The sequence below is a fragment of the Mytilus edulis genome, chromosome 12, assembly GCF_963676685.1.
Source record: "Mytilus edulis chromosome 12, xbMytEdul2.2, whole genome shotgun sequence".
Lineage (NCBI taxonomy): Eukaryota > Metazoa > Mollusca > Bivalvia > Mytilida > Mytilidae > Mytilus > Mytilus edulis.
In genome coordinates, this window is record NC_092355.1 from 25,954,573 (window position 1) to 25,982,062 (window position 27,490).

General features: G+C 32.6%; 1 protein-coding gene across 1 annotated transcript; it reads left to right on the plus strand.

Moving 5' to 3' along the window:
• The first annotated feature begins 18,956 nt into the window (after positions 1 to 18,956).
• Positions 18,957 to 26,885, plus strand: LOC139499416 (uncharacterized). The gene is made up of 6 exons (XM_071288091.1): positions 18,957 to 19,078; positions 20,645 to 20,864; positions 22,292 to 22,401; positions 24,311 to 24,430; positions 25,241 to 25,264; positions 26,505 to 26,885. Exons 1-6 carry the CDS (start codon positions 19,039 to 19,041, stop codon positions 26,825 to 26,827), a joined length of 837 nt encoding a protein of 278 aa, XP_071144192.1. The 5' UTR covers positions 18,957 to 19,038; the 3' UTR covers positions 26,828 to 26,885.
• Positions 26,886 to 27,490: the final 605 nt, after the last annotated feature.

The following is a 27,490-nucleotide window of genomic DNA, read 5'->3' on the forward strand; positions in this document are numbered from 1 at the left end:
GGAAAGCTTAATCAGTACAAATAAAGGAAAAGATGTAAATACTAGGCAAAACAAAGCATATATGGTTTATATCTATGACACAAAAACAGCAAATGCACAATACAAAACACACAAACAAAGCAAAGCAAGGTGCTTTTTTGTTGTTCTACATCCCAAAGTCACAGTGAAGCCTTCTATACAGAGTGAAACAACTCTTATCTCACAGCAAGTTTAAGAAAGTCTCAAGCACCGTGGTTCCCCATAGAACAATGTAGATTGTATTTATTAAGGTATCAAGTACATTGTGTGTCGCATCCAAAATTCCGGTAACCGTAGTGACAATATTGGTATATTGATTCCGTCCCCCAATAAATGTTTGAATGCAAAAAGTGTAACTTGATTAGGAATTAGGGCAAATAATACGACGTGTTCGTCTCATTAAAATGTTAGAACGAATACTGGTCTAAAATTTAAAAGATGATGAGGAACCATATAAGAGAATGAGGAGGAAAACATAAATGAATTAATTTCATGAATAAATACACCATTTTGTACACATACATTTGTAAGAATATACACCTCAAGCACGGGACAACTTGTTGTAGCCTCCACACAAGACGAGATATAGAATCTGTTAATATAATATGTTTACATGAATACTAGTAGGCTTTATTCTAAAAAGGGACAAAAAGAAAATCAAATCACACCTAATGTCCTCTAAACTGGGACAATGATGTATCAGTACAATATAAGAGAAAACTAAAAAATCTGTTGAAAAGGCTAAAAAATCATCAGGTAAATACAAGTAAAAATATATTTTACACAAGCAAAGTTGACGTGAGAGGGTACATCCTCAAACAAACAGACACTAAATGCAGATCTGAGAGTAATCGCAAATACTGAAAACCAAATCCAATAAAGATGGATAAAAGAAAATCATGCATCTATACCCTGAAGTTATCAGTTATTACAAATCAAACATCCGAATGATTTAGTGTGAAGACGTCATAAGCAGTGGATTTTTTCTTATGTAATACCATTGTGGGCATAATCATTTTTCATCCCGATCATTTCTAATATTTTGACGAATTTATTTCCGAAAAAAAAAAAATTGTTCCAAGCATCTAAATTGAGGATAATTAATAAAGCATAAACAACGCAAATCAGTAGTTACATATATCTGTTTCTAAACGTTTATTACAGTAACGGATATCAGGCTATACAGTTACCCATATCCTCACGATTTTTTTTGAAATGATTATTTATCCATTTAACGGTTGGACTATGAAAAGAAGCTACATCATCATTTTTATATTTGTATTCCAGTTTCAAAGTTAGTAATATTTTAATACGAAATACCGAATAATGATTATTACAGAATTGACAAAAGAAATATTGAACAGTTTCATCGTCCGCCGTCTTCTGATAAATATATATATATACTGCAGTTACGGACATCATTTTAACCCAAGTGATAGTAATATTGCAAATATACAATCAGACTTTGATGTAAGTCCATTGAATACTTTCTGGACCGATGAGTTTTACAGAAAAAGAATCCAGACATCATATCTAAACGGAAGGATGATAGACGTCAAGGGATTACAGGAGCTCTCATTACCCTTTGTCAAACTGATTGTAAAGCAGGTTCATAATATGCTCGCTACTTGTGTGACGATATGGGTCTCATCATTAAACTTTAGTTTTGGTTTGGGAATTATCTCATGAAAAACGTCTAACATATACGACATTTATTATCAAAATGAAAAAGTAACCAAAAAGTCGTTTGTACATAAATTTGAAAATAAATGTATGTATCGGTGGAAAAATGTGTTATAAAATGATTTTGTTCGTAAAAGCTTTTGATGGTATCTCCATCATATGACGATGTGTGGCTCGTCATTTATGTTTTGGTTTTGAAACTAGATAAATAAAAAACAAGTCTTACATAAACATCATTTATTATCAGAGAGAGAGAGAGAGAGAGAGAGAGAGAGAGAGAGAGAGAGAGAGAGAGAGAGAGAGAGAGAGAGAGAGAGAGAGAGTAAAAAAACGACAGTTTTCTGATATTTTGTGTACAAATCCGTATAAACATATGAAACGAACTACATATACTTTATGTAACTATATTATCTAAATACTTGTATCAACAATTTCCCTCTGTTTAATTGATTGGAAAGCAGAATCAATTAGCTGAAGGAAATATGCAAAGGTAGAGGTGTATGATGGTTTCATACTGCTCATGAAACTACACACACAGCTTTATTATATTATCTTATTGTTATCACAGTTTGTTTATTATTCTTCTTCTGGCACTGACTACGCCGGTTCCATAAGATTCTGTTCTTTTAAATCCAAATTCTGCGACTGCGCTGCCCCAAAAAAGTAAAACTAGTTCCTTTGTTTGATATTCCACGAAGTACTATATATTCACTCATTGACCGACAAAGAAATTTAGCAAAGTGTAAAATGAGGTGCTCTTTAATATTATCAGACAAGCAGCCATACACGTTGAAAACAAAAATCATTCCAATTGGTGCTTGATAGAAATTACTTATTGAAAGTAAAGTTCTTTGCGAACAATCAAAATCAGACACAACAACTGCAGTCCGCTTTGAAACGATCAGTGGAGCATTAGATTTTATCGCTTTGTATGGAACATAGTCAGCAACTAGTTCATTCTCAGGGAATAAGCACTGCTTATGGTCAGTCGATGCCAGAACTTGACCAAGCATATTGACATCATAATATTCAGCTTTTGAAAAATGATTTTCATTCTTTATGACACTGTACTTTGTCTGTAGGGTTGCTTTATGCGTTTCGTAAAATACAAAATTCTGTTAGAAAAAATTTATATGTTTTAATAATTTGTACCATATATTAAGTAATTATCATTCCCAGTTCATAGAGTATATATTTAAGAAAAAACAATACTATCTCATTTACAGCAACATTGCTGATTAGTTCAATCACTGGACCATGTTCTAGCTGACAGGGCCTGTAAATTGTAGAAAATCTGAAATCTACAGGCAGTAGGGTGTAAATATCGATGGAGTAGTTCCTATCAAACTGGCTTATGCTTATGCAGAAATCTCAACATTGAAAACTGCTTATTAATTCAAACTCAGTGGATCCTTCTCTAGGAGACAGAATTTAAAAAAAGTCCGATTAAACCGATACGAATGATAATAATGCAACTTCATACTAAATAGCATAGATCTATCGCATATAGATCATTTCAAACTTACTCAAGCAAAACCTATATACTGAAACTAAATAGTAAATTCAAAGTCCTTAACCCAGGCCCTAGGGGACAGCGACTGATACAAGTTGCCAAACTGATACGTACTGACAGTAATGCAACTTTTTAGAAAATATCAGTTATCTGTAACAATTAGTTCTTACCGAACCGTCTTGTTATAAAAGAAAGCATTCAAAGTTCCTATTAATTGAAAGCTGCTGTACCGTGACCTAAGGGACAGGGCTAAGCAATTTGTCGTCAAACTGATTTGTCCACTTTATACAAAATATCATTGAACTATCCTATCAAAATACCTAAAGCAAAGCAGAAAACGTAACATTGAACATTCACTACTGAACCAGGCCAGAAATTAGCCGACAACTTCATCCAAAATATTATTGATCTATCACAAGTAGTTCCTATCAGACTAAATTTATCAGAAAACTTCTAATGACGCCGTAATTATCGTAGCCATCGCCATCGTCATCGTTGGAAAAGGAAGTAGTATGTTTGTTTCTCGCATCCCTGGCTTTCACATATTTACTTGAACACAATTCAGAAATGAGACTTGAAGTTTTGTGGAAGAGATTCCCAATAGCAATTGAGTCGTGATTGCATTTCATGTTATTTTTACTAAAAATAATCAATATAGTTCCATACATTCCAGCAAATAAAGACCTACCTAGCTATTTCACTAGTTTCCAACTGGAGGATAGTTTTCTCATTTGCAATAATACCGCAAAATTAAATTTGGCCGAAGAACGATGCAATTTAGGTCAACGATATATTACCTTCAAGTGAATCATTGAGTGAACATAGATTTTTCGATAATTGAAAATGTTTTTACGAAATGTCTATGACAAAATAGCATAACAAATGTGGTGCATCCTGAACACTGGTTATTTTGAAATGTGAACCGGAATTTTTTAGGTGTTCTGTTAACAACAGAACAAAATAGATAAGTCAATTCTTATAACTTAATTGTAAATTTCATTTTTGAGGAGTAAATCATAGAAAACTGTTGATAACATCACGTTCACATGGCAAAACCAGGTCTATGCGTAACATCCAAAATTAGATATAGTCGAAAAAGAAAACACTATAAACAAAATAAAACGGAATAAAAGACCAACAAAATGTTTACTAAAATATCACAGCAACCATGCAACCGGGACATAATCGGCAGATGACATATAAAAAGAAATAACCGAAATATATTAGAAAACCAGCACACTCCTATAGCCTGGTATTATGTCTTCATTGTCTGTAAAGTATTCGACTCTGCACAAATTTACAGTTCCCTGGGGTTTGGGTTTCCTATCATGATAGAGGGTTGCTGCTCATAATTAAACTTACTTGTTCTGATGTTTTATTGTAGATTCCGTTGTCAGTCAGTTGAAGTAATGGTGAATGGGTTCTATTTCCTGTCAATTTATGCCATATTACTTCCGGTCGGTAAAGAAATTCTCATATATTCATCCATTTTAATATTATTCCAGCAATTCCTTTACCATCGTTTTCTTTGGAGACTCTCACTGCCCTAGTTACTACACTTCTCCCGTCATCTACAGTTGTCATCAAAGTAAATCCTACCTGGAGTAGGACATATTTATTTTATATCATCAACATTAGAATTTCAGGCTACTAAATTGCTCTGTTTATATCTATCTTAAAAATAAGACGTTAATAAAAATAATTAATAAGCACAATAAAAAATTATTTCAGTTTGAGAAAAAAAAACAATCAAAAGTCAACCAAAAGTCAGCAAAAATGTAACCCACACGATCCCTATAAACAGTAATGAATTCGTCCATTGTCCATGTTGTCGATGAGTCAGCATTTTCTGTTCCACGCTCGTCATGTAACTCCTATTAAGATTTGTTGAACATATCCTGCTTGAACAAAGTGACAAAATTGATAACCTGAAATATTGGAATTTTATCAGGACAACAAAATCCCTTTTGTTAAACACTGCAAACCAAAACAAAAGTCATTAATTTGAATAATTGAATTTGATGCATATGTCAAACATTTGAGAGGTTAAGCGCTTTAAAGTCAGGTTCAATCAACAGTTTTCTACATTTGAAAATGAATGTTGAAAATGTATGTAACAAGCCAGGAATATGACAGTTGTTGTCCATTAGTTTTATGTGTTATATCATTAAATTTTGCCTTTAATGAGGGACTTTCTGGGTTTTTTTCGAATTTTCATCGGACATGTCGGAGTTCAGTATGTTTGTGATTTCACTTTCTACATGTGATCAAATCCTTCATTTTTTTAAAATTACACAAATTTGTCATGACTTTACAAAAAATTGAAAACAACACGTTTTATAATTTATTGCGTCCGAAGAGCTTTTCTGGATTTACCTTCATCAGGAACGCCCAAGCCCAAAAAAGTTGAAGCTACCAGAGATATGCAGATTGCATTTGTTTAATGAGTTTGTCTCAGTATCTCTTTATACTTCCGTAGCACTAAAGATAACCTCGTTTTTGAAGTGATTATTGGTACTCAGTTTTAAGATATAAGAAAGTGTTTTGTAAATTGTTGTCATAAAGAAGTAGAGGAGTAGACACTAGTTTTCACGAAACTTAAATCAAAATGTAATCATACAAATTTGTCTTCTATGACTGCAGCATACATCTCGTTGTTTGGCATATCAATTAGTATATGGAAATAGTCGGGTAGATAATCACTGCCATTATAGATCTTAGAGGGAGGTATGATAGCCATCACTTTCTCATAATCTTCTTTTTTCACCCTTTTACATCTTATCAGGCTTTTGTTCATTGTGGTTTCTGCTTCTTCATTTCTGTATCTTCCTCCTGCTAATGAGGAGCATATCCAAACGGATTTTAAAATTTTGCCGATATTAACATGATTAAACGGTCACAATATCCATGAGTATCATCCTTTTCAAATGTATGCCACATATAGAGTCAATTAAAAACTTCTATCAGAAACGTATGCACTGTTAAAATTGTTAATATATACATACAAATTAAAAATTTCAGACTGAAATATTTAAAAGTTTTTCATATAATAAGTAATCAAGAATCTATAATTATAATTAAGTAAGCTAGACATGGCTGTCGTCTACATAAGACTCATCAGTGACGCTCATATCCAAATAGTTATAAAGTCAAGCAAGTTCTAAGTTGAGAGCATTTAGGATCCAAATTAATTCCAAAGTGTTATGCCACATTCGGTTAAGGTAATCTATGCCTGGGACAAGAAAAGACTTAGTTTTTCAAAAAATGATAAACGGTTTATTTGTTATCAACACAACATAGCAATACAAGGCCACTAATGTTACTGTTATTCTACCAAGAAAACCAAGCCACATTAATCATTCATTAATGCTACATTAAGCGTGTAAAAGTCCAAGCATACAGGTGATAATATTCAACGACAGCTATATTGATTAGTCACTGCAGTTAATATTGAATACACCTATATTCACTTCTCTTCCAAAAATAGTTGAACTGCCATAGACGGGATAATCCTTGTGAAAAGCCCAATTTTTTAGATGAGTTGTTATCAAGTTTTTTAATAATTTTATTGAGTAATGCATGTTGAAATGTTTTCCCTAATATTGTAGAGACTGTCAATCCTCTATAGCTGTCTTACAGGCTGCTGTCTTTCACTTGTTTGCATACATGTACCAGGTGATAATTCCGGTTTTGAGGATTTCAGGAGTTCTCCTTTCTTTAATTATTTTGTTGAAGACCAGTTTCAATACCGTAGTGAAGTAAAAGTGTTTTGCTATTTTATGCTAATCAGATAACTAGCATTGCCACTTTGTCGTAATTTTTCAAAATTGGTACCACATTTTCGAAGGTAAATAAATCTTTGGTGTAAAGTTTTACACTTTTTCAGAACAGTGTTTTACATTATACTAAAATAGTTATTTGAATTCTGTTTTAACAAATAAATAGTTCAATTTAACCCAAGCAATAGGTAAATTATTCAATCTTTTCTCTAGTCAAAATTCTCCACGTTCATGCACTCGCACATGAGTATCCGGGGGGAGGGGGGTTGTTACTTCCTATATCTTTAATGGTATGAAGGCGCCGCAAAACAGGGTCCCTTTTCCATGTCCTGCTGATTAGAACATGGTCACTTTTTCATGCCCGGCTGGTGAGAACAGGGTCTTTGTAAAACAGAGTATTCGTTACGAACATGATCACTTATATAACTGTTTAAGATACAGTCTAGAATCCGGGTCAAGAACAGCATCTATTATAAGGTCTTGAACAGGGTATATTTTCCCATATATCTGTTAAGAACATAGTATGTTTTTCAATGGTTTCTGGTTAGAATAGGGTACGATTTTGCAAGTGTTGTCGGCACAGTTATACCCAAAAGGATAGTCAGTAGCCCCATTACCCCCCACCGGCATGGGTTTACCTTCTTTAGTACTTATACTGGTTACTTATACAATAACATTACTAGATTCTAGTTTTGTTGTTGTCAAGATAAATTAAGACATTGGTGGATTTTTGTTTTCTCCTTATCGATGGCATATTAATGAATTACGTAATTTTCCGGGGAAAAGTGTGAAAATATAACGTCACAATAAAATAACGCAATGTTGCTTGTTAAACTTTCCTGAAGTCCTGTGTTAAAATATTCAGAAAAAAATCTGAATGAATTATAAGAAATCTATGTGAATTTACGAACAACACCAACACCACTAGTAGCTGTAATGTTGTTCCATTTACTACGCCCTACATTTCAAATTTAAGGTATTCGACTGTTTTGTATTCGTATATTTCGTACTTTAATCGACAGTGATATAAAAAATAACTTACAAGACATAAATATATACATATAGTCAGCAAATAATCACAAATTTGCGGAAGAGTACTTCTTTTATAAATACTCACAGTTTTAAATTGCGTCTGAATTCAGCTAGGAGGTTTATTGTTTTATTATCTATCATTACCTTGAAGGTGTAGTAAAGAATTACGCAGAAGGTTATCAACGTATATATAATGACAAAGATTAAGCATATACATTATTAAGGGAAGATAATACATGTAGCTCGTTGGGCCATTTTCCCAAGGTAGTTTTCTTATATTCTTTTACTTCTAAAGATATCAATTAAAATTATAATTTTAAACCGAAAATGAAAATTTGCATAGTGAATAAAGTGGGTGAAAGAGACAAACTTCTATATCATTCCATTGAACAGTTTCGGGACGGAAAGGCAAACTCTGGACAACAGACCTAGACGGAGGTATGACGGACGCCAAGAAATGGTAGAAGCTCACATTACCCTATGTCAAATTTATTCAAAATCAGCGTCATAATGTGCTGGCTACTACAAGAAGCTTAAAATGTGTTATAATATGGACCTCATCATTTAACTTTAGTTTTTAGTTTGAGTTCTACCATTTCTTGGAGTACTCTTCCGCAAATTTGTGATTATTTGCTGACTAAATGTATATATTTATGTCTTGTAAGATTTTTTTTTTATATCACTGTCGATTAAAGTACGAAATATACGAATACAAAATAGTCGAATACCTTAAATTTGAAATATAGGGCGTAGTAAATGGAACAACATTACAGCTACTAGTGGTGTTGGTGTTGTTTGTATATTCACATAGATTTCTTATAATTCATTCAGATTTTTTTCTGAATATTTTAACACAGGACTTCAGGAAAGTTTAACAAGCAACATTGCGTTATTTTATTGTGACGTTATATTTTCACACTTTTCCCCGGAAAATTACGTAATTCATTAATCTGCCATCGATAAGGAGAAAACAAAAATCTACCAATGTCTTAAGTTATCTATACAACAACAAAACTAGAATCTAGTAATGTTATTGTATAAGTAACCAGTGTAAGTACTAAAGAAGGTAAACCCATGCCGGTGGGGGGTAATGGGGCTACTGACTATCCTTTTGGGTATAACTGTGCCGACAGTATTTGCAAAATCGTACCCTGTTCTAACCAGAAACCATTGAAAAACATACTATGTTCTTAACAGATATATGGGAAAATATACCCTGTTCAAGACCTTATAATAGATGTTGTTCTAGACCCTGATTCTAGACTGTATCTTAAACAGTTATATAAGTGATCATGTTCTTAACAAATACTTTGTTTTACAAAGACCCTGTTCTCACCAGCCGGGCATGCAAAAGTGACCATGTTCTAATCAGCAGGACATGGAAAAGGTACCCTGTTTTGTTGCGCCGTCATACCATTAAAGATATAGGAAGTAACCCCCCGCCCCCGGATACTCATGTGCGAGTGCATGAACGTGGAGAATTTTGACTAGAGAAAAGATTGAATAATTTACCTATTGCTTGGGTTAAATTGAACTATTTATTTGTTAAAACAGAATTCAAATAACTATTTTAGTATAATGCGAAACACTGTTCTGAAAAAGTGTAAAACTTTACACCAAAGATTCATTTACCTTCGAAAATGTGGTACCAATTTGAAAAATTGCGGCAAAGTGGCAATGCTAGTTATCTGATAAGAATAAAATAGCAAAACACTTTTACTTCACTACAGTATTGAAACTGGTCTTCAACAAAATAATTAAAGAAAGGAGAACTCCTGAAATCCTCAAAACCGGAATTATCACCTGGTATGCAAACAAGTTAAAGACAGCAGCCTGTAAGACAGCTATCATAAACGACAGTTTTTAATCAGACAGAGCGTAAACAAAAAAGGTGTTTCTGGAAAAAATGGCGCCATAAAATTATGTTTGGTCGTATAAGTTACTGGTCGAAATTCATAAAATATGTCCTAGTCACATTGGCGAATAACAAACAGGTGTCAAGTACTAGTACTCTTATACCGGGTCACATTTTCAGAAATGACATTGATTGTGTCGTGAAACCTGCACAGATATTTCTCAACATTTTGTAAATTTCTTCTCAAAATCTTTAAAGGGTCTCTCGACTATGTGACGATTAGGGCGTCGTCAATAAACTGAAAGTTTTGCTTTTGTTTGGGAAATACGTCGGACATGAACGACAGCAGATAGAGAGTTAAAAAAAACATTTACAGACATATCACGTATAACCATTTGAAACTGAATTGCATATATAGTATATATGTTCTAAATACATGTATAGAACAATTAGACTCTGTCAAATTCATTTGAAAGCAGAATGTAGTAATGTGCTCAATACTACTGGAAACGTAAGAAGGTGGCCATATATGATGATTTGATACGACTGCTACTGAAGCTACACAAAAAGCTGTATTCGATTATCTTTTTTTATTACATTTGTGTTGTACAATGTTGTATTCTTCTTCTAGCACTAACGTCTCCTGTTCCATAAGATTCTGTTCTTTTAAATCCAAATTTTGCGACGGCACTGTCCCAAAACGTCCAATTAGTTCCTTTACTTGATATTCCACGGAGTACTATACAGTCACTCATTGACCGACAAAGAAACTTAGCAAAATGTAAAATGAGATGCTCTTTTATATTCTCATACAAACAGCCATACACGTTTAGATTACACATCATTCCCATTGGTGCCTGCCAGCAATTACTTATTGAAAGTAATGTTCTTTGTGGACAATTCAAATCAGACATAACAACTGTAGTTCGTTTTGAAACGATCAGAGTAGCATTAGATTTTATAGCCATGTATGGTACTATTTCATCCTCAGGGAATAAGTACTGATTATGGTCAATCGATGATATAACTTGACCAAGCATATTGATATCAATATATTCAGCTTTCAAAGACTGATTTTCATTCTCTATGACATTGTACTTACTTCTAGGGTTGTTTTATGCGCGTCGTAATATACAAAATCCTGTTGAAAAGAATATTGTTGAATCATTACTCAAAATTGCCAGTTCATAAAGTGAGAAGTTAAAAATTAAACTGATGACAAAGATATATTTGTTGCCTATCGGTAAAAACAATGCAGAACATAAATCACCTGATTAACAGCAACACTGTAGTGTAACTATGTAGAAAATATTGCTGTCTCTTGTAAGTAGTTCCTATTAAACTAACTTATGCAGAAAATTTAACATGCAATTTTTGATAAAACATTATCAATATATATACCTTATACAGTTCCATACATTCAAGTAACTACATACCCCCAGGTCCACTTGTTTTAAACATTGATGGATAGTTTTTCTCATTTTCAATAATACTATACTTATTTTTAAACTAGACCCGCAAAATTGAATTTTGGTCAGTGAATGATGCAATTAGGGTCAAGGATGCAAGAACCTGCTAGACCATGCATCTTACAAATCTTCTACAGACCACTATATGTATTGACTTTTGATTCAACTGATATTGTCCAAATTGAATCCAGTATATATGAGTGTATACAGCTGTTTGAGTAATTAAATTTATAATTTAGAGAAATATCTATGAAAAAATAACATCAAATATGGAGTGCACACTGGACACTGGATATGTAAAAATGTGAACCACATGTTTACGGATATTTTCCTAATGTCGTAACTACAATCCTGTCTCATCTTTTTTTACACCTTACTTTGGCCTAAGTTAGCTATTTCCATTCTCATTTTAAACAAGAGGGCGGGTAAACATTTGTTATATTTTATATGACAGTTTATTGTTTCATTCTGACCGTTATTTACAACTGTTGCCTTTCCATGCTAAACGTAAGTATTTATTTTGGGACTACCCCTCACAGTTTACCAGTCAGAGTACGAGTAAAAAGGCGGTACCGATACTTTCTATGAAATTCTACTATGCGATATGGGCTTTGGTCATTGTCGAAGGCCGTACGTTTAGTATTTGTTTTTATTTTGAGACTACCCCCTCACATTTTCCCTTACAGAGTAATTATAAACAGTCAGTACCGAAACTGTCTGTGAAATTCTTCCTAGGGGGATGAGTTCTGCTCATTTTTGAAGGCCGTACGTTTAATATTTTTTTTCGACTACCCCTCATATTATACATGTCAAAGTAAAAGTAAAAACAGTCGGTACCAAGACTTTCTGTAAAATTCTAGTAGGCTTAATTTCTATCAGACAATTTCCAAATAAAAATGATGGATATATTTTCTTTTTGTTTGGTTTTCAGTAACACCTGCCAGAGTCTGAAGTTTTTCCGGTAAAAAAATACCAAATAATACAAGCCTAAATACATATATATTGTTTGGCCTAAATTGATAAACATACATGTTCAGATGTTTTGTTGTATACTCCTTTGTTTACCAGTTGAAGTAGTGGTGAATGTGTTCTACTTCCTGTCGATTTATGCCATAATATTTCCGGTCGGTAAAGAAGTTCTCCTATATTCATCCAGTTTAACATTATTCCTGCAATACATATTACAATCTTTATTGTAAAATACTGATAACCTAAGCAACAGTCATTTGTAATGAGAAGAGAGAAAGGGGAACATTTGTAATTTAGTTTAAAGACCAATTTTGTAAAGATATATAATGGTAATAAAACAGCATTTTTAAATGTTTGAAGTGTTTACAAACATTTAATTGTCTAGCAATATACCTTATTTACATGTATTCCAATCCTGAGTTCTGAAAGTACATACATTTGACATGACGTCACACACCAGTCGCAGCTTACAGAGAAATAAATATTGCACAGGATCTCAAAATCCCTCTAGACCACCCTAGACAACCCGTTTTTTTTTATTGGATTTAATGATGATCCGCCTTTTTTTTTTACAATGATTTTTTTATGTTTCTCTTGATTTCAATCCATTTTTCTAAATCGTGCATTGTTTATAATTGAATAAATAGAGGTATAAAAACTAGCTATGACGAAGCTTAAGTTAAAATATAATCATACAAATTTATCTCCAATTACAGCAGCATACATCTCGTTGTTTGGCATATCAATTAGCATATCGAAATAGTCAGGTAGATAGTCACCGCCATTATAGATCTCAGATGAGGGATCTATAGCCATCACTTTTTCAAAGACTTCTGTTGTCACCCTTTTACATATTATCAGGCATTGTACAGTTAAAGATAATAAGCTGTTTTTTTTAATCTGTCAAGATGTTAACACTAATCATGCTAATTTTAGACAATTTGAAACCTCTTATTCTTAAATTTCTATGATTTTCAAACAGAGAAGTAAAACAAAAACGATGAAAAGTAGCTAGCATTATCCTTTACTGTTTCATTCTTCATCAAACATGATGATCTCATGATATTTACTTATGTGCATCTCCATATATGATAATATTCAAGATAATAACCAAAACCTGCAAAATTTCCCAAAAATTACTAATTCAGGGGTAGCAACCCAACAAGGGGTTGTCTGAGTCATCTGAAAATTTAAGGGCAGATATATCTTGACCTGATAAACAATTTTTTCTAGTCAGATTTGCTCTAAATGCTTTGATTAGATATAAGCTAGAATCTACATTTTACCCCTATGTTTTTTAGCCATGGCAGCCATCTTGGTTGGTTGGCCGGGTCACTGTAAACAGTTTGTCTACAAAAATTTCGGCAAAACATTAAACATTTAATATTTTTTCATTACAAATTTTATGTATAACACTATCAGTTATTACTTTATGATATGGTACAAAAATCAACCAACAAAATCGATTCGGTTTGGCCCAGATGACTTTTAAAATGTTGTTATCATTGAAAAAAGCTCTAAATTATCTCCCTTTGGTGCAAAAAAGCCATTTATGGGCATTTAAATTGAAATATCTTTTTTAACTCATCGGTAACCTCTATTTTTAATTATTGTTTTCAAATAAGCTAAACAATTGTAAAATTTTAGCGATTTCTGTAATTTAGTTCATTATTTTTTTTATTGCGATATTACCTTTATGTCTCCTATAAGTTCAACAGAAAAAAAGGACATTACAAAAATGTATGTTTCCTTCGAAGGCAGATTGTGAGCTTAAATGAACGGTGACCCCATGTTTTTATTTCGTTTTTCTATTAAGTATATGATAAAGTTCAATGATGAAAAAATATAGAAAAATCCTAAATTAGGAAAAAAAAAATGATTTAGACCCACCATTTGTACCAGATTTGATATTTACGACAAATATTTTTTTTCTGAAGCTGAATAATCTATATATAATTTAAGATATTGAAATTCCATGAGGTTTTTAGGTAATTTAAACTTGTTAACTAAGCGACTTTATCAACGTTCGCCGCTCCACTATAGCTAGTGATTATCCTTTTGACTTGTTAAATGTTTTGCATTTTATTCGGCAGGGAAATTAAGATAAATATTTAATAAGCATTTAATCTGCAAATGCAACCAAAATTTTACAGAAGAGTACAATTTGCATTAATAATATTACTTACTTTGATCCACTTTGAGTCTGAAGTCAATAAGGTAGTTTATTTATTGATTATGTATCGTCATCTGGATATCCTAGTACAGAGGTATATCATCCTATATTAAGGGAAAGGTCAAACATAATGATTGTGCAAATCAAAATTGTGTATTGAAATAGTGAATTGTAAGTGTGTGTTATCTTTGAAGCGTTTCTTTTTTAAATTTATCTTAATTAGGACGCTCATATGATACCCCATAAATTGAAAGCTAACGATGCATAACTATTCAAAAGGAGATAGTAGGCATGGTATAGTTGAACATAATTGAAACACCGTAAATTAGAATTGTTTTTAGCACTTTCATAGCATTATAAGCATAATCAGTTTTGAAACGTAACGGCGGGAGTAATAAAAAGTAACGGCGGTTGTGGTGAAAATTAACTGCGGGAGAAGTAAATAGTAATAGCGGTTGTAGTGAAAAGTAACGGCGGCAGTAATGAAAAGTAACGGCGGAAGTAATGAAAAGTATCCGCGGGAGTATTGAAAATTAAGAAGATATAACACTGTATAAACAATGTTGTTGAATAAAGTAAAATAGCAAAAATACTGAGCTTCAACTTTTTAAGACATTTTTTTTCCTTTCTTCATTTCTGGTGACCTGTATTCTCTATTCTTAGCATTGAAGCACCCTTATATTCTCAATTCTCCTTTTAAACCTTTAATTCTATAAGCACAATTTGCCCTTCATTTTGTACTTATTGCAACCAGCCCTACAAAATATCAACAATTCAGTCTATTTCTGGATATTTCCTCTGGATGGTTATTAATATCAATACTTCAAATTTTTTATATAGATAAAGTCGAAATATTATTCATAACATCATCAGAAAAACGTCATTTTATTAAGAAAAGTTACACTTATGCACTGGTTATTTATGGCAAAAGTATATTTCTGACCATTTTCATTGGATGGTTGATTTATAAATAATAACTGTTTAGTGTCTTTAAATATCAGCTGTAGTTGTACGAGGCTAGGAAACAAGGTGTATGCGAGCTTTTAGCGAGCTATTACACCTGTTTCGAGGCGAGTACAAATAAAGCGGATATTTAAAGACACTATAAACAGTTATTGTCTTTATCCTGCAATTAAATCTGTATATTATTTGTGTTTTGAAAGACACAAAAACACATGTTTTGCATTTATTTTCGATTTGAAATTCCTTGAAGCCCTTGTAGTAATACGATACAGTAATCACACATTCAGACGGGTTCGCAATAAAAGAATCTTGAATGGTCAACAATAATACATCGCTCGAGGTGAATAATAGTGTACGAGTTGTCCTACGCTTCAGACTCGACATTCACTAAACATGCATGCTGAAATTGACATGGTTGTTTTTGATACACAATCATACACATTCAAGTTTTGAAATCGATAGTTGTCATCGAAGAAAAGACTGCATGTGTGTATGCTATCAGTAAATTTGTGTTGCTCTGAAGAAATGTTTGAAAACAAACAGAACGTATAAAAGTAATTGTTAATTCGCAATTGCTACGTCATTGGAATGCATCTGCAATACACATTCTGAGGTTACGCGCGGCAGGTTCAAACAATACTCCGTCCGGCAGTGGGTGGAGCTTTTAAGCGATATCTGTATAGTATACAGATACAGCATAGCAATATCCGTAGGGCTGTATCTGTATAGTAGAACACCAAATTGCAGGATAAATTCTTGTAATTTGTTTTAAGCTTCACTAAATATTTTTTTATCAAATCTATAGACAATCGACATTTTGTTTTAAAAAGTACATAGTAATCTATGGCAAAAAACAAGTCTTTTTCTGTCTATTTCCGCACTGATTGGTTGATTGATACTTGCAAATAGATATAAAGCTAGTCGAACTATTATTCATAAGATCTTAAGAAAAGAGACATTCAAATTAAATGAGTGGTTTAAGGTTAATTAGACTTTTTTTTGTCTAAATGATCAAAGGATGAAAAGAAAGATTTCACGCATATATCATGTACGTATACTGATCTCGAAGTTGGACGCCCATGACCAATGTAAATACTTTAAAAAGAAAGCTGTTTTAAAAAAAACTTATAAAAGGATATGTACCTTTTACTGTTGAATGAGTAGTTTTTCTTATCATAACGCGTGCATCGTTATAATCAATTTACCATTTCTTTTTCTCGAAGTACGAATTTGTACTTTAAAGAAGTTAGATGGCATCATGCTATCATTGTATAGAGTTTGTAAGGGGTCCCTAATTTCCTAAAACTTTTAACCCAATATTCTCTGTTATTTATTTATTTTTTACCCTTATTCTCTATTCTTTATGTTTCAGTATTCCATTATTATCTATTCTTATCTATCTTTTGTCCATATTCCTCAATTCTTAATATTAATTTCACTGTTTTCTTCCCTTTCCCTTTTTCTCTATTTTGTAACATCCCACATCCTTAGGTATTCAGATAATCTGATTTAATATACGATCTGAAACGTGTATCATGACATTGTTGTCTCATTGGGACTCATGCAACATCTTCTTATACCTAAATAAGTGCTTACATGTAGTGTTGTGCTAATGAAATGTATTGTTAAGACAATTGTAAGTTTAATTTTCCTTTTTGAACGATGATGCTCCTTTGGCGCCATCTTACGGTATTTGTATCGGAACTCTCCTTTGGCACCGTCTTACGGTATTTGTATCGGAACTCTCCTTTGGCACCGTCTTACGGTATTTGTATCTCAACTCTCCGTGTCTGTAGAGAAGTATATTTGATTTCAATGAGCGCTATTAATATATTACTGGTATAGAATTAAGTAAGGGATGTTGTTATCACAAATTATTTAAATACTTTGCTTCAGTCTCCATTCGTTCATAATCAAGGTAATTGAGGTTTTGATTTTTCTATTTGTTAATGGACTTTCCGCTTGAATTGTCCTTGGAACGTTTTACCATTTAGATATTTATGATCCGGGTAAACTTATCAACCCATAACATATTCTTCAAGGTTACCAACACAAAATGTGTACTGTAAATATCGAGAAACGTTTAATTAAAAAGAACCTGGCCTTTCAGGCATATAAATTTGTTCAGTACTAGTGTATAAAAACAAGTTCTACACATTCTGATTCGTGCTATAAAAGTATATTAAAATATGTAAATCGTGCTCAACTTTATTGAGTATTTTACTCCAACAATTTGTGAATGGCAAGCTCCATATCTTGAATCTCGTCCTCAAGACAGAAAATGCCGACTACAGTACACAGAGAGATAAGGAGGCGAATCAAATTACTTACAGCCCAACTCCCGCGACCGTTTCGAATCGTCATATGAAGAAGTGTTTACTAGATGCAGATTTGATTGGAATCAATCATTTTCTTTACTGATCTGATTTATAGATCTTTCTTTGCAACCAGATTTTTCAAGTGTTGACCTGTCAGCGTGTTTCCGCAAGAATTTGAAATTTAACGGGGATCATATTTGGTAGTGTCGATAGATCAGTTAAGCTTGTGTGAAAGTCACTGTTTGGATTGACAAATCAATTTAAAAATATTACATGAGACCAAACACGTCTTTGATTATAACATTGTTGGTATGCATAATTAAAAAAAAACACGCTAAATACATGTATCTTGTTCTGACAACAAAGGGTGATAAAAATTATAAGGGGCTTCCTAATATAAATCTTGATTTTGCAATCCCCCCTCTTTGCTGCTCCAAATAAATATTCTGTATTCCCGAAAATGAGGTTTATATAAAAAGCCCTGCTATTCAGTGCCTCAAAAGGTTCTATTTATAGAGTTTTCGATATTGCCGTCCACTACTACTATACACTGGTTGTCTGCAAGGGTATTCATTGTGAATAAAATAACCGAAAATAAAGTAAATAATTCATCAATAAATGTTTCTTGGCTTATTTTGAGAAAAAGTCCTTACTGGCTGATAAAAGCGATATATAATTTCACTATTTCACTCTCTTGAATGATTTCATATTTTGTATATTTCTCGTAGTTAGTACATGTACTCCTTTAAAATTATATGTATGAATTATTTGAACGTACAAACTCCAAGAAACATACGATCTGGGCAACAATTTGAACATTTCAATATTTCGAGACATGTTCCATGAGTAATTGTAATACTTGTAATTATAAGCTGTTGGTAGTGCTACGAATAGTTTGTTTGATCGTTGTATCAACCATAATTTCACAAAGGATAATAAAAAAGGAATATAAAGAAATATGTATTTTACAAGTCACTTATCTTTTTAGTAACAGTTTTTATGATATTTGTAAGATGTTGGTAGTGCTACAAATAGCTTTTTTGATCATTGTATCAAACATAATCTAACAAAGGAATATAAAAAAGGATAAACAAAATATGTATTTTACTACTTACAGTTTTCTTTTTAGTAACTGTTAAACAAAGTATAAGTGTGTAATTTAATTAGGTTCAAAAGAAATCGTTAAACAGATGTTACGGTAGAAGATCGGTACAAAACATGACAAAGGTTCTTCAGCAACAGTGTATCAATTCTATTTGAACGAAGATGCTGTGGTTTTTTATAGCAAGCCTTTTAATCGGTGCAGGTATGTTTTTAATTAAGAGGAATGGTCAACTTTTCTATTTTAAACATTTGGTCAATATCTGAAAATTGCAGAGTCTAAGTTATTTACCTTTAAATGTAAGTTGGTAGTTTTCATTAATCTTATATATAACATATTTTTAAAGATATTAGAAACTCAAAGAATATTCATGTGAAATTTGCATATATTTTGTCATTTTTTTGTTATTACCTTACTTAGCCCGAAGGTCGAAGTGAGATTTCTCATCACTTAGCGTCCGTCGTCTTGGTACATGTATCAGTTTTGACTATTATCTTGATATATACAAATCAGTCTAATAGCCAAAATCGACAGTCGCTTCCAAATTAAAGTGTTTGTCAATGTTTTATGATTTTCGTTATATCTTACATACTATAATTGATAGAAGGAAAACTTAATAAGAAAAACTGACCATCTGCACAATCTACTGGTAGGACAATATGACGGAAATTGTCCGACGACACCTTATTTGAGCTATTGCCCTTTATTGACGTATTTTACCATATTTTGTGTTTTGCCTTGTATGATAAAAATTATAATAGATAAATAGACACTTCAAATCACAACCATTATGAGCAAGGCAAGTTCGCTTTGTCGATATAGTAGGTAGACTGTCACCCTTTACATGATTGATTGGCCTTAAATGAGAATCATACCCTCTATATAGTTTAAAAGACAAACTAATGAAGATAGAGAGACTAAACGGACTAAATAATGAGCATTTTACAAGTTGAACAAATCCGAGAGTTTTGTGTTGAATTTTATTCTCGTCTAATATGTTAGAAAATGTCATTTGTTGACTATACATATGTACCTGAGAGCTTCTAGTTTTTGGTAGCAATGTCAATTTGCTTTCGGCTTATGATCTTGAACATAACTTTTCTTGGTTCTTTCACTTATCTCTTCATACCCCCGCATTATCTCGTACAGCCAAAACTGACAGCCCCACCCCTTCGGTTAGGGTTTTATTACCAGTCGGGAAAATTTATACAATAACGGTTACCGTACTTCGTTACTTCATTAAATTATTAATCATCAAATTAATAGCTAAAGGATAAGTTTGAGAAAAATAAGATTCTTTCCTTGATTCCCGATTCCCTATTACCCTATCAATATTTTTTAATTGATCCTTAGATTTTTTGTTTCAGTGATATATCTATAATATATATATTGTTAAAATAATTATTAGACTTTTGTTTTGTGAGATTAATTACTTACTTGTATAAATTAACAACTAAACTATATATTATTTTTATCTTAGATAATGACAATACTTTAGACAATCGCGATAAGTCAGAAGAAAGCTAAACGTCTTAACACAACCGATATGGTCGAATATCGCCTCGTTGACTAGTTTCTCCCATCTTTTAAAGTTTGTTTTCATAATTTGTCTATTTTATTTAAGTTGAGACTTTAAGAAGCCTTTAAAATTCAGATATGAAAAAGCTTTTGAATTATAAATGTCTCAATCAAATAGACCCTTTCATTATAGTTTTTTTTTCTAACTGCTTTTTTTTATTCTAGTGACTTGCTTTGAATTTTGTTTTTCAGATGCCGACTGCAGTTTTCCAAATGAAGTAATTGGCAACGATTATAGAGATGTTGTTTTCAATCAAAACGTTTATTATTTACGCTTTCTTGGAGTACCAAATTTGGATGGGAATGGAACGTCACCCAATGAAAATGTTGCATTATTTGCAGTGCCACCATCCATCACAAACGTATATGCACTTGAATGCATTGAACGTGCTGGAGACTTTTACATGTTTAGGTACGTTTTGATATTTGATTCTTTAAAGTTGACATTTCGCAGTCAATTTAATCATGGTATTTATGATGAGATTATTTGTCTAATAAAAGCAGACAATATCATGGCGAAAAAACACGTGGAAAGTACTAACAACAATTATAAAAGTAGAAACCAATACCTGCACATTATGAACCCTACCTACACAAACCAATAGGTGTACTCCGGAAAAGTCATTGCTCTTGTTGCGTTTACCCGTCAATCATAAATCGTCAACAGGCTGCTTAATGTAATACTACGCATTATCACAGTTTCATTGCGGCTTCTACTACATACAGCAGCCAGAACTTCGATACTGACATGAATTATGCCCTATAACGTATAACAGTAACGTACCAGGTGGTCGTGTGGTCTAGCGCGCCGGTTACAGTGCTGGCGATTTGGTGTCACGATATCTCAGTAGCATGGGTTCGAATCCCGGCGAGGGAAGAACAAAAAAATTGCGAAAGCAAATTTACAGATCTAACATTGTTGGGTTGATATTTAGACGAGTTGTATATACAGAATGTACACAGCCATGTATCACCATCACTGCTGGTGATCCGATGGATAAATGCAGTATAGTAGAGTGATTACTGGTTCAGACGTACTTATAAATATAATTATTTTGGACTGTATCTTCCATTAGATTGAAGGATCCTTTACTATAGATAATTTAGCTGATCTGTGAAAATAACATCTTCATGCCTTATATAGCATGTACTGTAGTACGACGCTAGATGAAAACTGACGTGGAAAGGTAGCACTCGGCCACCGATAGTTTCATTTTTTTATGAAGCCCAGGTGGTCGTGTGGTCTAGCGCGCCGGTTACAGTGCAGGCGATTTGGTGTCACGATATCTCAGTAGCATGGGTTCGAATCCCGGCGAGAGAAGAACAAAAAATTGTGAAAGTAAATTTACAGATCTAGCATTGTTGGGTTGATGTTTAGACGAGTTGTATATGTATGTATATATTATACAGAACGTGATTTCCGATGATACAATCTGTCATAATGTCAAATATAACAATCAAACTTTCTTAAGGAGAAGCGCCGCAGTCAATTAAAGTCAATTTTCCCAATACATTATCTAAGTATGTTATATAAATATTAATGATTTTTAAGCAATCAACACGTTATATATGGACCAGTTAGATTATATTGACACTAGGACTTAGTCCTCGGTCAATATAAACTCCAAAGGTCCATAATCAATAATTACATATAAATCATCGAGAATTATTTAGATAGTTTAACTCACTCAGGCAACGTTGACCACTGATGGATTTGGATGTCATTTACGTGTACCCTTTTTAAAACTTGGGTTTGAGCGTTTGCCCGTGTTTTGCAACTTGTGTTATACTATCAAGAACAAATCTGTCGATCGTGTACCGATAATTTATTTTTTCCAGGTACATTGATTTTTATATTGGAGATGGTCGATATTTCTATTGGTGCTTCAAAATAAGCGTTATCTCTAATGATGTCATTGAAGTGGCATCATTTACGGTAAATAGAACAGGTAATATATTTTTATACCGATTTTAATGATATGAAAATGCTAAGCAAGTCACCGCTTTCATAAACAAGTCTTGATAAGGGTCATTATCATAAAACATGCAAATATTGATGAGGGAGTATTTGGAAAAATGATGTCGTTGTTTAAAACATTTAAATGAGTCCCTCTTTTCTATAGTATGGTATTTTAAAACTATATTCAGAAATATACAATGGGAAAAATGAAGAGTTTCTTCAATTTTAACCATTTTTGGTCATCCATTGATAGAATCGTGCCAATAGTGTTACCAATTTTAAACATGCATTTAGGTACTAAATATCATTGTTAAATATCGAACAACTGTTCCAATTTGTTGTTAATGTTAAAATTACTACTTATTGACATTCCTATACCTATACATTCTATTCAAACATACATTTCAGAATAAGTGTTGTATTAAAGTTAGGTGTCATAATTATTGCCGTTTTTTTAAATTAAAAAATACCCTTAAACTGAATATATGTAAAATGATTGAAGACTAAATGATAAGATAATGCATATCCACTCCGTATACGACATGAAAACACTTCCATATGTTAATAAAAAATGAAACTAATTCCACTTTTATATAGTAACACCACTGACCATTTAGAAACTCCAATGATACAAAAGTATCACCACTGACAACACATTTCAAATTTTACTTTTATTAAGTAATCAACACAAAACAAAGTACACCGAGCAAAAGAAAAAGAAGAAAAAAATAGTTCTTATGCTAAAAAATCTAAAATTATATAACAAAAAATCAATACCTAAACATGTCAATAGTGTTACTAGATAGTGTCATTGGCGTTACCATCATACACCAGTTTTTGAAAACTTTGTATATGGAATACATGATATTGTTACAACATTGTTAAATAGGTATTGTTTTTCATAAATAACATTATATTTCGCTTGTTAAACATTAAGGAAACGCAAACAAATGCTGATTGTCATAATATATTCAATGGTGTTACTAAACTGGTCAATGGTATTACTTTATCAAAATGGTCTCACCATTGAAAGTTACAGCAATGATTTACAGGTGTATTTTAAGATTTAGTAACAAAATAAGTGCTCCATTCCCCTATTTTATATGTTGTTCGTGGATCATGTTTCTAAAAAATCGATATATTTCATAATTCAAAGTACAGGAAATTTTTCAAAAATTTTTTTTTTGAGGAGTACACCATGAACACTATTTACATTTACGATATGGCTTTACTTAATTAATTGAAGTCTGGAGCTGGAATGACAGTCACAGAGATTGCTAGCAGTCCTTTGTTAATTTATGCATCAATCTCATTTTGTTTAGTTTATTTTCTTACCTTTTCTGACATTGGACTCGGACTTCTTTAAACTAAGTTTTACTGTGCGTGTTGATGTGTGCTTGTTTTTCTACATTGTTTGAGGAATAGGGGAAGAGTAGAGATTTCAAAAATCATGTTTAACCTGGCTGCATTTAGCGCGAAGTCAGGAGTCTGGCCTGTGTTAGTCTTGCATGCTTTTTAATCTTAATTCATTTATATGTTTTCTGAAGCAAGCCTCTCGGTTCGGAAGATTTTCTGTGTGTCGAAGATCCATTGGTGGCCTTCAGCTGTTTTCTACTCTTTGGTCGGGTTACTGTCTCTTTGACACATTCCCCATTTCCATTCTCAATTTTATCCTATTTCACAAAATCAATTATTGTATATCTAGATTCATAAAAGTTACATGTATTATTTTTTGATATGCATATGCAGTTCAACGACTTCATATACAACATTGCATTAAAATCTAGAATGTAATCTAATGAAGTTTACTTAATGTTTTTTTTATCAAATTAGTTAAATGTCTAGATCATAGCTTATTTCATTTTTGTGAATGTACTACGTGCTCTCTAATGTTTCAGTTCCATTTTCACCGCCGTTAACACTGTATTCTAGTGAACCACTTCTTTGTGATATATGTAGACCTGTGAATGATAATGGAATTCCCAATCCATCTGATGTTGACGTGAGACTCCTTATGTGTAAGTAGCTGACGTTATCCTGATAATTCTTATTTGTAAGTAGCAGATTTTGAAGTGAGACTTCTTATGTGTAAGTAGCTGATTGTGAAGTGAGACTTCTTATGTGAATGTAGCTGACGTTGGCCTGATAATTCCTATTTGTATGTAGCTAATGTTGACCTGAAACTTCTTATGTGTAAGTAGCTAATTTTGACGTAAGACTTTTTATGTGAATATAGGTCATGTTGACCTGAGACTTCTTATGTGATAATAACTTGCTTAGCAGGTAAAACAAATGAATGTTATTGCGTACTAAACGCCTTGAGTACACACTCGTGGTAAAATATGAACATATTATTTGGGCTGTTCCGATCGTACTACCACGTCATATGTTTTTTTTGTTATTTAAGAGCGACCGACGTCACAGAACGATGACGTAAGAATATAAACATTCGACAAGAAAAAACACTTGTAAAACCGAAAATTCCTACAAATATAAATGTAAACAAACGATGCTTATATATGTTATAAGCCAATTTGTTTAGTACATATAAGACATATAAGTTAAATCATCATTTAATTTTAAAAACAGCAACATGCAATTATGTTCTTCGTATATTTTCACAGCATGCATAACTTGTGTTTGTTGACTTGTTCAAGAGAACATCTTCTTAAAATCACACGATAGTAAAATTTGAATTATAAATGTGCTCACACCAAGCAAAAAGGATTTGAAATACTAATTTAGCGCAAGCAAAAAAAAATATTTCATTCCCAAAATAATAATTTATTGCATGCATATATTTATAAGTTTCTTTCTTTCTGTTGCAGCCGTTACTGCTATAATGAATAATGGTAAGTTTTGGGTAGCTACAATCAATGACCTATCCAAATAAAGTTACTTCAATATGACTTAAATGATATATAACTGTACTTTTTCAACAATTATCTTCACCTACAGATGACAACGTCTACGACAGGAAGGATGTAAATGTCGTCTCAGAAGTAGTAATTGTTGTATGTCATTGATACCAGTAAATAAATCGAAATGAGAAAAAAAAGCCTATATGTATTTACCACAACGGTACCATTTATTTGCTTTGGTAATAATCCTCTAACTGATTTTTGTTCTTTTATTTTAATTTTGAATTAAGTATCTATGGGGGTCTAGATGGGGTTTACAGATTAGATATAAATTGACTAATAATTGTCAAAAAAAAACACAGAGAAAAATAAGCAATTGAAAAAATAAAAATTGAGAATAATAAGGTAATAACTTATTATCAATAGAGAATACTAGGCAAAAAGATAAATAATATAGAAAAATGGCTTACAATTTAAGCGAATACAAAATTGAGGGTACCCCCATCTATTCCCTCATGTATGATTGTAATGCCTATCTTTCATATTCTATTCATTATCTAAAAATATGAGATTCTTGATACTTTCAACTAGCAATTAAGTTAATACATATCGAAACAGGCAATTATTTTAAGCCTATTGGCATTGGCGGCACATGACTACACAAAAACCGTTATTTTCGTAATGTCATTCTCTCATGCTGGATGGTAGTCCGTCGGAAGGCTATACCGTGTTAAGTGAGAGCCACATCTCTTATACGTTTGAGACATCCCTGTAGATTTCGAATAATAGCAGGCTTATACCGCTACAAGACAGCATTCGCACCCGCAAAGTGGAAAGGGATTAAAATAAGTTGCAAAATCTGTTTCAAAACCACTATAAATAAATATGTTAAAACTAAACGAAAGTGCACCGACAAGATAAGCTTCGTACAAGACACGACACGTGTAAATGTGATGCCCGAAAACGGAGAAAATGTATCAATAACAAAGTAATACCGTCTGACTGAATGATGGACACGTAGAATTAAAGTATTGGAATAAGTATAAATGATTAGAAAAAAAGTAACTTTTACAAAAATAATGATTTTGATAGCCAGAGTTTTATTTATTTTGTTAAATTTTTTGGGACTAAATAAGTCATGGCTCAATAGGAAAAAAAATGCATATTATATGTTTACTGAACAAATGTATTTGAAAAATCCGATGTTATTAACACATACTTATTATTTCAGTCACTGCACCGGCCCCTGGACCAATTTTTTGCAACATTCCAGATAGTTGCAACATCCAAGACCCATCAATTGAAATAGCCGAATGTAATCCTGTGAGTGAGACTCCCCTTGAATCTTTCTGTCGTAAACTCCTTCCACTTATATATGACAGTGCTAATGAGGATGATAGTGCTAGTCGCAGCCCTAAACAAGGAAAGAAAAAAGGCTATAGAAAGTATGGTAGATATGGTCGTAAAAGGAGGAACAAACGTAAGCAGTGCCCAATTGACAACGGTTTACGACAGGAGATAAATGCAACTTGTGGACAATTTACCACTGAATGAGTGATCATTATTATGACCCCTTTGAGTTGAGCATCATGAAATAAATATTCTCAGAATACCAGGAATCGTTTTTATTTGTATGGTTTTTTATAAGATATGAATTTTCGGCCTTGAAAAGAAGAACTGGCATGATCACCGTTTTTTCTCTTGAGGGATTGTTTTATTATAATTTAAACCCTGTGCATGTTGTATCATATTTCCACCAAATAAATTTGAGTTAGTTTCTGCGTGGTCACTCGCCTTTCTAGCTGAATTATCACTAGTCAGTCTTCATGTCCAGTAGTCAGTTTTCATGTCCAGTAGTTAGTCTTCTTGTCCAGTAGTCTATAAACATATCTACTTATCTGTGTGTTTGTTCTGACTAGTCTATCTACATATATTCACGTCTGTCCACGCCACCATGTCGGTCTCTCTTGATTTTTAACAGTGTATATATGTCCACCAGTCTGTGTTTGTACTCACAAGTCTCTACGTGTCCACTAGTTATTCGACAGATTAACCAGTCTAACTATGTGTTTGTCAGTCTGTCTACGTGTCCACCAATAATTCGACAGATTCACCAGTCTATCTATGTGTTTGCCAGTCTGTCTTCGTGTCCACCGATTAGTCAACATGTACAGGCAACGGTCTTCTGTAGTAATGCGTTCATTAGTCTGTTTAGAT

Bases quoted from the DNA above. Each gene is read 5' to 3' on its own strand.
- LOC139499416 (XM_071288091.1), top strand. From the start codon at position 19,039: ATGCTGTGGTTTTTTATAGCAAGCCTTTTAATCGGTGCAG. The intron at 19,079-20,644 runs GTATGTTTTTAA...TTTGTTTTTCAG, and splicing joins AAGCCTTTTAATCGGTGCAG to ATGCCGACTGCAGTTTTCCA. The intron at 25,265-26,504 runs GTAAGTTTTGGG...TTATTATTTCAG, and splicing joins TACTGCTATAATGAATAATG to TCACTGCACCGGCCCCTGGA.